This window comes from Leucopleurus acutus (genome assembly GCF_964270905.1).
Source record: "Leucopleurus acutus genome assembly, chromosome: 1".
In the NCBI taxonomy this organism is placed as follows: domain Eukaryota; kingdom Metazoa; phylum Chordata; class Mammalia; order Artiodactyla; family Delphinidae; genus Leucopleurus; species Leucopleurus acutus.
In genome coordinates this window covers 125794142-125806714 of record NC_139142.1, presented here as the reverse complement: position 1 = coordinate 125806714, position 12573 = coordinate 125794142, and the positions used below count along the sequence as shown (strand labels likewise).

The 12573-nt window shown below is 35.8% G+C and overlaps 1 protein-coding gene across 2 annotated transcripts in view; it reads left to right on the top strand.

Moving 5' to 3' along the window:
* Positions 1-12573, top strand: part of MNS1 (meiosis specific nuclear structural 1) — a 56422-nt gene that overhangs the window by 32093 nt on the left and 11756 nt on the right. For both annotated transcript variants that reach the window (XM_082846577.1, XM_082846576.1), the window contains 3 exons: positions 1114-1343; positions 2279-2495; positions 2596-2703. In XM_082846577.1, the coding sequence (XP_082702703.1) occupies positions 1114-1343; positions 2279-2495; positions 2596-2703 (555 nt within the window). The remainder of the gene's footprint in view (positions 1-1113; positions 1344-2278; positions 2496-2595; positions 2704-12573) is intronic.

Sequence of the window (12573 nt, the reverse complement as noted above, 5' to 3'; positions counted from 1 at the left end):
AAAGAATTTTGGTCAAGTCATATTAACAGTGTATATGTTAAAGGCATCAATTAGATCAGGAATGGCATTAGCATTCATATTTTAATCTGTTTCTTCTTTTATGTTTGATGCTGCTAGCCATTCTAGCATTTGGGATGTGATCCTAATGGTAAAGGATGACTTTTTTTTTTTTTTTTTTGAGGTACGCGGGCCTCTCACTGTTGTGGCCTCTCCCGTTGTGGAGCACAGGCTCTGGACGCGGAGGCTCAGCAGCCATGGCTCACGGGCCCAGCCACTCCGCGGCATGTGGGAGCTTCCCGGACTGGGGCACGAACACGTGTCCCCTGCATCGGCAGGCGGACTCTCAACCACTGCACCACCAGGGAAGCCCAAGGATGATTTTTTTAAAGTGCCCTAATATATTTACTTTAAAACATTTTGTTAAATGATTTCAAAATGCTCAAAACAAGTAAGGAGGTTAACCCATTCAAGAAGCAGGGTTGTGTCTAACTCAGAAGGAATGGTCTTGAATGAGTGAATTAAAACCTAAGAAAACAGGCACAGTGACATATGTGACCCTTTTATTAAATTAAAGTGATTACCAGGGGCCTTTAATAAATGAGAAAGAGGAGACTTCAAAGGCCAGTAGCAGGAAAGAAAATTTAGGCTGAGAGAAACTTAAGAGCTGCTCAGAGCTATTTAATAGCAGACCTGTATAAAAAAGATAGTGCCATCCTTACTCTAAATGGCAGCCAATACCCAGTGGAGCTAAAATTTGTGAAAATTGCCTACATCAACTTTTAAATAGATGAAAAAGATGACTACTGCTCTGGCAGTTAATATAGTTGTTAACAAAGCACTTCTAATTTTACTTACTGTTTTTCAAATGTGGAGTTTATTCTCCTTATTGCCCTGAGAGAGCTACTTGAAGGAATAGGAAAGCCTCTTTATAAAGGGTTTGACTCATCATTCAAACCCTTCAGGTGACAGTGACTTACCTTTGCTTTTTACCTACACAGTTACATAATATTTTATATAACAGGCTTTATAGTATTCAATTCCATCTGCTAAAAGTATTCTATCCTACTGTGCCCAGATTTGAAAGTGGAAAGATGAATTTTGTTTTAATAACAGAAACGTGATGCTGAAATTGCCAAAACTATGATGGAAGAACACGAGAGATTAATAAAGGAAGAGAATGCTGTGGAGGAAAAACGAAACAAAGTAAAAGCACAGTACAATCGTGACTTAGAGAAACAACTTGAAGAACAAGGAAAGAAGAAGCAGGAAGCTTATGAGCAACTGCTGAAAGAGAAACTCATGATTGATGAAATTGTTAGGAAAATCTATGAAGAAGATCAATTGTAAGTTTATCCCAACTTTCTTACATGCCTAAACATTTACATTAGATTTATCTCAGGCTTGTCATGAAGAGGAAATCACCTAAACAGTGCCCAGTACATGGTAAGTCCCAGTAAATGTTATCACATAAACTGAGACCAAGTCTTCTCTTTTTTTATAAATTTCTTTCTTTCTTTCTTCATGGCTGCGTCGGGTCTTTGTTGCTGTGTGCCAGCTTCCTCTAGTTGCGGCGAGCCGGGGCTACTCTTTGTTGTGGTGTGCAGGATTCTCATTGCAGTGGCTTCTCTTGTGGCGGAGCACAGGCTCTAGGTGTGCGGGCTTTAGTAGTTGTGGCTCGCGGGCTCTAGAGTGCAGGCTCAGTAGTTGTGGCACATGGGTCTAGTTGCTCCGCAACATGTGCGATCTTCCTGGACCAGGGCTCGAACACGTGTCCCCCACATTGGCAGGCGGACTCCCAACCACTGTACCACCAGGGAAGCCCCCAAGTCTTACTTATCTTTGTTAGCATGATAATTAATTGTCTGATAGTTAAGAAATACTTATTGACAATGGCTAAACTTTGATTTTCTTAAGTAAGCCCATATCAAGAGAATTTGTTTTCTGTTCAGTTTCCCTGGTCGACAGCTAAAGTGTAGAGTGCTGTGAAACATATATAAACAGGTGGTGGCCTTTCTGAAGTGAGATGCATAAAACATCATAATAGGTTAGAGAAGAGGCATAGTAGTAGCTGACTCAGAGAAAATTCATATCTGTTATTATATTTAGTGGCACATAGTAAACACTCAAAATGTTTGTTGCATGAAAGAATGAAAAAATTGTAAATAGGGAAGCCATTTTTCTCCACATCATTATCAACTGAAGGAAATGATACTTAAATTTTTTGATATTTTATTATTATTTCTGTTACTATACAACTGCATTCACTATTGCTTTTTAGGGAAAGACAACAAAAGTTAGAAAAAATGAATACAATTCGAAGGTATATAGAAGACTTTAAGAAAGAGCAGGCTCTCTGGAGAAAAAAGAAACATGAGGAAATGGAAGAAGAAAACAGAAAAATCATAGAGTTTGCCAAGATGCAGCAACAAAGAGAAGAAGATCGGATGGCAAAAGTTCAAGAAGGTGAAGAAAAAAGGCTACAGCTTCAGAATATGGTATTAAAATAACCATTTCTTTAACACTGGAGAAATTCTGAAATATTTGTCATAGAATTTGATTCCTTTACATGTTTGTGTGTTTTTTTAAAATTTATAGCTGACTCAGAGATTGGAAGAAATGCTGCGACAACGTGAAGATTTAGAACAAGTGCAACAGGAATTATACCAGGAAGAACAAGCAGAAATACATAGGAAGAAACTAAAAGTAAGTTTTGGAAATTGAAGGAATGATTAACATAGAGAAGAGTATCATTTTGAGATGAAGCAGTAGAAAGATAATAGATTTAAACCTAACCATATTGATAATTACCTTATATGTAAATAGTATAAACACTACAGTTAAAAGAGATTTTTAGGATGGGTAAAAATGCTAGACCCAGGCAGCAGTTCACAAAGTGCATCAAAAGCATGATGCAACTATATTATTTACAAAGGAACATAATTTAAATATGAAGACACATATGGTTTAAAAGCAAAAGGATGGAGAAAGATATACCATACCAACACCAACCAAGAGCATGTTAGAGTAGAAATCATGATGAATAGGCTAAATTCATGTAGAGGATGTAATAGCCCTAAAGGTGTGTTAACCTAAGTAAAACTTCAAAATACATGCAGCAAAACTGGAAAAACTGAAAGGAGAAATAAATGCATAATTATTTATATTTGAATGTTTCAATACTTCTCATTACTATATAAAATAAGTAGTCAGAAAACCATGGAATATAGTGTTGAACAATAATATCAACAAATCAAGATTTGTCAGTTTTCTAAATGGGTGTTTTTTGTTCACTTATTGTAGAATTTTAAGAGTTCTTTATGTATTCTAGGTACTAGTCCTTTGTCAGGTGTGTGTTTTACAAATATTTTCACTCAGTCTATAGCTTGTCTTTTCATCCTCTTAACAAAGTCGTTTTCCAAGTAAATGTTTTCAATTTCTGTGAAGTCCAATTTATCAGTTTCTGTTTTTATGGATCATACCTTGGTATCAATTCTAGGAAGTCTTTGCCTACATCCTGAAGAATTTCTCCTTTTTTTCCCTAAAAGGTTTCATTTTCAGTTAATATTTGTTTATAAGGTATGAGAGTTAGGTCAGGTTTCATTTTTGCTTCTCTGTGTCCAGTTGTTCCACACTATTTGTTGAAAAGGTTTTCTCTCTTACATTGAGTTGCTTTTGTACCTTTGTTTAAAACACAGTTGAGCATATTTGTGTGTATATTCCTGGGATCTCTATTTTGTCTGTTGATCTATGTGTCTATCCCTTCAGCAGTACCACAGTTTTTTTTGTTGTTGTTGTTGTTTTTGTGGTACGCGGGCCTCTCACTGTTGTGGCCTCTCCCGTTGCAGAGCACAGGCTCCGGACATGCAGGATAATCTTGTCTGTATCTACAAATAGTCATTGGGGAATTTGATAGGAATTATATTAAGTCTGAATATCAATTTGGGGAAAATTGACATATTCATTATATTGAGTCTTCCAGTCCATGAACACAGAATGACTCTCCACTTACAGTTGCCCCTTGAACAACACGGGTTTGAATTGTGTGAGTCCACTTATCTTCAGATATTTTTCAGTAGTAAATACTACTATTTACACAGTCCATGGTTGGTTGATTCCACAGATATAGAGCAACTGTGGATATAAAGAGCTGACTAAATTTTGTGGATTAACCCCTGTGTTGTTCAAGAGTCAAGTCTATTTAGATGATCTTTGAATTTTTTCATCAATGTTTTATAGTTTTCAGCTTACAAATCCTGTACATGTTTTGTTAGATTTACATCTAAGTATTTCAGTTTTTTGAGTGATTGTAAATGGAATTTAAGTTTTAGTATCATTGTCCACATACTCATTGCTAGTGAATTGACTTTTTTAATGTTTATCTTGCGTCTCATGACCTTGCTGAATTCACTTAGTAGCTGTAGGAGTTGGTTTGTTTGTTTTTCCATACATAGTCATGTCCTCTGCAAACAGGGACAGTTTTATTTCTTGCTTTCTTATCTATATACCTTTTATTTACTTTTTTTGCCTTATTGTACTGGCTAAAACTCAGCACTGGCTAGCACTATGTTGAATAAAAGTGATGAGAGTAGACATCACCTTTCTTTGTTATCTATCAGGGGAAAAGCATTCTGTTAATTGTAGTTTTTTTTTGTAGATGCTCTTTATAAAGTTGAGGACTTTTTCTCCTATCACTGTTTTTCTGAAGATTTTTGTCATGAAGGGTGTTGAATTTTTTCAAATGCTTTTTCTACATCTATTGATATGACCATGTACTTTTTCTTCTTTAGCCTGGTTGATTGCATTGATTGATTTTGGGGGGTTACTGAACAACCTTGCATCACTGGAATAAATCTCACTTGGTCATGGTGTATACTTCTTATAATATATGACTGGATTTTAGTTTCCTAATAATGTGTTAAGGATTTTTGCATCCATATTCATGAGGAATATTGGTTTTTAGTTTTCATTTTTTATACTGGTGTCAGGGTAATACTGTCTTCATAAAATGAATGGAGAAGTATTTCCTTCTATTTTCTAGAAGAGATTGTTTAGAATTGGTGTTAATTCTTTAAACATTTGGTAGAATTTTCCAGTGAAACTGTCTAGGCTAGGAGTTTTATTTTTTGAGAGTTTTAAAATATTAATTCAATATTTTATTGTATATTTATTTATTTTAAAGTTTTTATTTTATATTGGAGTATAGTTGATTTATAATATTGTGTTACTTTTAGGTGTACAGCAAAGTGATTCAGTTATACATATATCCATTCTTTTCCTGATTCTTTTACCATATAGGTTATTATAGAATATTGAGAGTTCCCTGTGCTATACAGTAGGTCCTTGTTGATTATTTTATATATAGTGGTGTGTGTATGTTAATCCCAAACGCCTAATTTATCACTCCCCCCCACCTTTCCCCTTTGGTAACCATAGATTTGTTTTCGAAGGCTGTGAGTCTCTGTTTTGTAAGTAAGTTCATTTCTATTGTTTTTTAGATTCCACATATAAGTGATATCATATGATATTTATCTTTCTCTCTCTGACTTCATTTAGTATGATAATATCTAGGTCCATCCATGTTGCTGGAAATGGCATTATTTCATTCTTTTTTATGGCTGAGTAATATTCCATTGTATATACGTACCACATCTTCTTTATCCATTCCTCTGTTGATGGACATTTAGGTTGCTTCCATGTTTTGGCTACTGTAAATAGTGCTGCAGTGAACACTGGGCTGCATGTATCTTTTCGAATTATGATTTTCTCTGGATATATGCCCAGGAGTGGGATTGCTGAGTCAAATGGTAGCTCTATTTTTCGTTTTTTAGAGAACCTCCATACCATTCTCCGTAGTGGTTGTACCAATTTACATTCCCACCAACAGTGTAGGAGGGTTCCCTTTTTTCCACACCCACTCTGGCATTTATTGTTGTAGACTTTTTGATGATGGCCCTTCTGACCGATGTGGTGTGATATCTCATTGTAGTTTTAGTGATGTTGAGCATGTTTTTGTGTGCTTTTTGGCCATCTGTATGTCTTCTTTGGAGAAATGTCTCTTTAGATCTTCTGCCCATTTTTTGATTGGGTTGTTTGTTTTTTTGATATTGAACTGTATGAGCTGTTTGTATACTTTAGAGAGTAAGCCCTTGTCAGTTGCATTATTTCCAAATATTTTCTCCCATTCTGTGGGTTGTCTTTTCATTTTGTTTATGGTTTCCTTTGCTGTTCAAAAGCTTTTAAGTTTCATTAGGTCTCATTTGTTTATTTTTGTTTTTATTTCCATTACTCTTAGAGGTGGATCAAAAAAGATATTGCTACAATTTATGTCAAAGAGTGTTCTGCCTATGTTTTCCTTTTAAGAGTTTTCTAGTATCTGGTCTTACATTTAGGTCTTTAATCCATTTTGAGTTTATTTTTGTGTATGGTATTAGAGAATGTTCTAATTTCATTCTTCTACTTGTAGCTGTCCAGTTTTCCCACCACCACTTATTGAAGAGACTGTCTTTTCTCCATTGTATATTCTTGCCTCCTTTGTCATAGATTAATTGACCATAGGTGCATGGGTTTATTTCTGGGCTTTCTATCCTATTCCATTGATCTATATTTCTGTTTTTGTGCAAGTACCATACTGTTTTTTGTTTGTTTGTTTGTTTTGGCTGCATTAGGTCTTCATTGCTGCACGTGAGCTTTCTCTAGTTGCGGCAAGCAGGGGCTACTCTTTGTTGTGGTGAGCGGGCTTCTCACTGCGGTGGCTTCTCTAGTTGTGGAGCATGGGCTCTAGGCACGTGGGCTTCAGTAGTTGTGGCACGTGGGCTCAGTAGTTGTGGCACACGGGCTCTAGAGTGCAGGCTAGCAGTTGTGGCGCATGGGCTTAGTTGCTCACGGCATGTGGGATCTTCCCAGACCAGGGCTCGAATCTGTGTCCCCTGCATTGGCAGGCAGATTCTTAACCAGTGCGCCACCAGGGAAGCCCTACCATACTGTGTTCATGACTGAGGCTTTATAGTATAATCTGAAGTCAGGGAGCATGATTCCTCCAGCTCTGTTTTTCTTTCTCAGGATTGCTTTGGCTATTTGGGGTCTTTTGTGTTTCTATACGAATTGTGAAATTTTTTGTTCTATGAAAAATGCCATTGGTAATTTGACAGGGATTGCATTGAATCTGTAGGTTGCCTTTTGTAGTATAATCATTTTAACAATATCGATTCTTCCAATCCAAGAGCATGGTATATCTGTCTATCTGTTTGTGTCATTTTTGATTTCTTTTATCAGTACTTTATACTCTTCAGAGTAAGGGTCTTTTGCCTCCTTAGGTGGGTTTATTCTCAGGTAATTTATTCTTTTTGATGCAATGGTAAATGGAATAGTTTTCTTAGTTTCTCTATCTGATCTTTCATTGTTATTGTGTAGAAATGTAAGAGATTTCTGTGTATTAACCTTGTATCCTGCAACTTTACCGAATTCATTGTTGAGCTCTAGTAGTTTTCTGGTAGCATCTTTAGGATTTTCTATGTATAGTAGCATGTCATCTGCAAACAGTGACAGTTTTACTTCATCTTTTCCAATTTGGATTCCTTCTGTTTCTTCTCTGATTGCATGTTAGGACTTCCAAAAATATGTTGAATTATAGTGATGAGAGTGTACATCCTTGTCTTGTTCCTGATCTTAGAGAAAATGCTTTCAGCTTTTCACCGTTGAGAAGGATGTTTGCTGTGGGTTTGTCATATATGGCCTTTATTATGTGGAGGTATGTTCCCTCTATTCCCACTTTCTGAAGAGTTTTTATCATGAAAGGGTGTTGAATATTTTCAAAAGCTTTTTCTGCAACTATTGAGATGGGCATATGGTTTTTATTCTTCAATTTGTTAATGTGGTGTATCACACTGATTGATTTGCTTGCAGATATCGAAAAATCCTTGCATCTCTGGGATAAATCCCACTGGATCATGGTGTATGATCCTTTTAATGTATTGTTGGATTTAGCTTGCTAGTATTCTGTTGAGGATGTTTGCATCTGTGTTCATCAGAGATATTGGACTGTAATTTTCTTTTTTGTGGTATCTTTGTCTGGTTTTGGTATCAGGGTGATGGTGGCCTCATAGAATGAGTTTGGGAGTGTTTCCTTCCTCTGCAATTTTTGGAAGAGTTTCAGAAGGATAGGTGTTATCTCTTCTCTAAATGTTTGCTGGAATTCAGCTGTGTTTGCTAGAGTTCTGGTCCTGGGCTTTTTTTTGTTGGAAGATTTTTAATCACAGTTTCAATTTCAGTACTTGTGATAGGTCTGTTCGTATTGGGTTGGCCAAAAGGTTCGTTTGGGTTTTTCCATGAAATGTTACAGGAAAACCTGAATGAACTTTTTGGCCAACTCAATATTTTCTATTTCTTCCTGGTTCAGTCTTGGAAAGTTGTACCTTTCTAAGAATTTGTCCGTTTTTTCTAGGTTATCCATTTTATTGGTGTATAGTTGCTTGTAGTAGTCTCTTATGATCCTTTGTATTTCTGTGGTGTCCATTGTAACTTTTCCGTTTCCATTTCTAATTTTATTGATTTGAGCCCTCTCCCTTTTTTTCTTGATGAGTCTGGCTAAAGGTTTATCAATTTCGTTTATCTTTTCAAAGAACCAGCTTTTAGTTTCATTGACCTTTTCTATTGTTTCCTTCATCCCTGTTTCATTTATTTCTGTTCTGATGTTTATGATTTCTTTCCTTCTACTAACTTCGGGTGTTGTCTGTTTTTCTTTCTCTAGTTGCTTTAGGCGTAATGGTAAGTGGTTTATTTGGGATTTTTCTTGTTTCCTGAGTTAAGATTGTGTTGCTGTAAACTTCCCTCTTAGAACTGCTTTTGCTGCATCCCATAGGTTTTGGATCATTGAGGTTTCATTTTCATTTGTTTCTAGGTATGTTTTGATTTACTCTTTGATTTCTTCAGTGATCCATCAGTTGTTCAGTAATACATAGTTTAGCCTCCATATGTTTGTGTTTTTTACAGTTTTTTTCTTGTAGTTGATTTTTTTTTAATTTATAAATTTTAAAATTTATTTTTGGCTGCATTGGGTCTTCGTTGCTAAGCACGGGCTTTCTGTAGTTGTGGCAAGCACGGGTTACTATTCGATGTGGTACACAGGCTTCTCATTGTGGTGGCTTCTCTTTGTTGTGGAGCATGGGCTCTAGGCGTGCGGGCTTCAGTAGTTGTGGCATGCGGGCTCAGTATTTGTGGCACACGGGCTTAGTTGCTCCATGGCATGTGGGATCTTCCCAGACCAGGGCTCTAACCCGTGTCCCCTGCATTGTCAGGTGGATTCTTAACCATTGCGCCACCAGGGAAGTCCTTGTAGTTGATTTCTAATCTTATAGCACTGTGGTCAGAAAAGATGCTTGATATGATTTCAATTTACTTAAATTGACTGAGGCTTCCTTTGTGGCTTAGCTTGTGATCTATCCTGGAGAATGTTCCGTGTACACTTGTCCCTCCTCCCAACGCCAGACCCTCAGGCTGGGGAGCCTGACGTGGGGCTCAGAACTCTCACTCCTGTGGGAGAACCTCTGCGATATAATTATTTTCCAGTTTGCATGTCACCCACCTCGCAGGTATGGGATTTGATTATATCGTGAAAGCACTCTTCGTACCGTCTAGTTGTGGCTTCTTCTTTGTCTTTGGATGTAGAACATCTTGTATGGTAGGTTCCAGTCTTTTTTGTCGATGGTTGTTCAGCAGTTAGTTGTAATTTTGGTATTTTCATGAGAGGAGGTGAGCTCAAGTCCTACTACCCCACCATCTTGTCTCATCCCCTCAATATTCTTATTAGTTACTGAATAGAGTTATTCAAATTATCTTATTTCATATTTGGTGAGTTTTGGTGACTTGTGTTTTTCAAAGAAGTGATCCATTTTGTCTAAATTGTCAAACTTAGGTGTGTAGAATGTTTGTACTATTATCCTTTCAATGTCTGCAGAGTCTCTAGTGTTTCATTTCTGGTATTGATAGTTTGTTTCTTCCTTTTTTTGGTCACTCTTACATTAGGATTTAATTTTATCTGATTTTTCTTTAAATTTCAGCTTTCTTGAGGTATAATTGCCACATAAAATTGTAAGATATTTAAAGTGTACACTGTGGTGATTTGATAAACATTTACATTGTAAAAAGATTCCCCCATCTAGTTAATTACACATCTGTCACTTAACAGATTTGTTTTTTTATGTGTGAGAATATTTTAAGTTCTACTCTCTTTGGAAATTTCATTTATACAAGAAAGTGTTATCAACTATAGTCACCATGTTTTACACTAGATCCTCAGACCTTATTTGTTTTAGATCCAGAAATTTGTACCGTTTTACCAATCTCTTCCTATTTCCCCCGCCTGCCAGCCTCTGGCAACCACTTTTCAACTTTCTCTTTCAATGAGTTTGACATTTTTTTTTCTTTTTTGATTCCACACATAAGTGTTACCATGCAATATTTGTCTTTCTTTGTCCAGCTCATTTCACTTAGCATAAAGCCCTCAGGGCCCATCCATGTTGTCAAAAATAGCAGGATTTCATTCTTTTTTATGGCTGAATAATATTCCATTTTATATAGATGTACCACATTTTTTTACCCATTCGTATGTTGATGGACAATTAGGTTGTTTCCATACTTTTGCTATTGTGAGTAATACTGCAATGAACATGGGAGTGCATATACCTTGTTAAGATCCTGTTTTCATTTCCTTTGGATATATACCTGGAAGTGGGATTGCTGGATCACATGATAGTTCTATCTTTAATTTTTTGTGGAACCTCTATACTGGCTACCAATTTACATTTCCACCCACAGTGATAAGGGTTCCCTTTTTACCACATACGCACCCAACTCTTATTATCTCTCAGGTTTTTTTTGATGATAGCCATTCTAACAGGTATCTCATTGTGATCTTGATTTGCATTTCCCTGATGTTTAGTGATGTTGAGTACCTTTTCATGTACCTGTTGGCCATTTGTATATCTTCTTTGGGAAAAAAATCTGTTCAGATACTCTGCCCATTTTTTAATTGGGTTTTTCTGTTCTTTTCTGTTAAATTTTATGTCATCTTTATGTATTTTGGACATTAACTCCTATCAGATACAGGATTTGCAAATGTTGTCTCCCATTCCATAGGTTGCCTTTTCATTTTGTTGATGATTTTCTTCGCTGTGCAGAAGCTTTTTAGTTTGATGTAATCCCACTTGTCTATTTTGCGTTTGGTGTCAAATAACAAAAAAAATATTGCCAAGACTGATATAGAGGAACTTAACCCCCCGTGTTTCCTTCTAGGAGATTCATGGTTTCAATTTCATTGATATTTTAAAGAGAGCCAGCCTTTTGCCTAATTGATATTGTCTATTGGTTTTCTATTTTCAATTCCACTGATTTCTGCTCTTCATTTACTTCCTTCTGCTTCCTTTTTATGGGTTCCTGAGGTGTAGTAGCTTAGATTATTATTAATTTTAAAATTCTTTTTCAGACTCTTTTTCCTTATAGGTTATTACAGGATATTGAGAATAGTTCCCTGTGCTATACAGTAGGTCCTTGTTGGTTAAGATGTAGTTTTTTGTTTGTTTTGTTTTGTTTTTAGCTTAGATTATTGATTTGAGACATTTCCTACATGCATGCCCTTAATACTATAAATGCATTTTACAAAATGTATGCATTTGGTGCTATAAATTTCTCTCAAAACTGTTTCAGTTTCATCTTACAAGTTTTGATGTCTTGTTTTCATTTGCATTAACTCTGATGTATTTATTTTCTTGAGACTTCCTCTTTAACCAGTGGATTACTTAAAAGTGTGTTACTTAGTGCCCAAATGTCCGGAAATTTTTGTGTTTTTTTTAAATTATTGATTTCTAGTTTGATTCCATTGTGATCAGAGAACACACTCAATATGATTTTATTTGCTTTAAATTCTGTGAACATTTAAAAAGAATATGTATTCTGCTATTTTGGGTGAAATGTTCTATAAATGTCAATTAGATCCTACTGATTGATAGTTTTGTTGAGTTCTTCTATATCCTTGCTGATTTTCTATTTAGTTGTTATATCAGTTGTGGAGAGAGGATTGCTGATGACTCTAACCATGTATTTGTGGATTTGTGTGTTTCTCCTTAAAGTGTTTTTTTTAAATTAAGGTAAAATTCATGTAACATAAAATTGACTACTTTAACTGTTTTAAAGCAGCATTTAGTACATTCACAATATTGTGCAACCATTATCTCTGTCTAGTTCCAAAACATTTTCATTACCCCAAAAGGATACCTGCATTAAGCAGTCACTGCCCTTTCTGTGCTCTCCTAGACCCTGGCAACTACTAATCTGCTTTCTGTCTTTATGAATTTGGCTATTCTGGGTATATCATATAAGTGGGATCATACAATACGTGATCTTTTGTGTTGGGATTTTTTTTCCCCTTAGAATAATATTTTGGAGGTTTATCCATTTTGTAGCAGGTATCAGTATTTCATTCCTTTTTTTGGCTGAGTAATAGTCCATTGCATGGATATGTAACATTTTGTTATTCATTCGACAGGTTATGGATATTTGGTTTGTTTACACCTTTTTTTT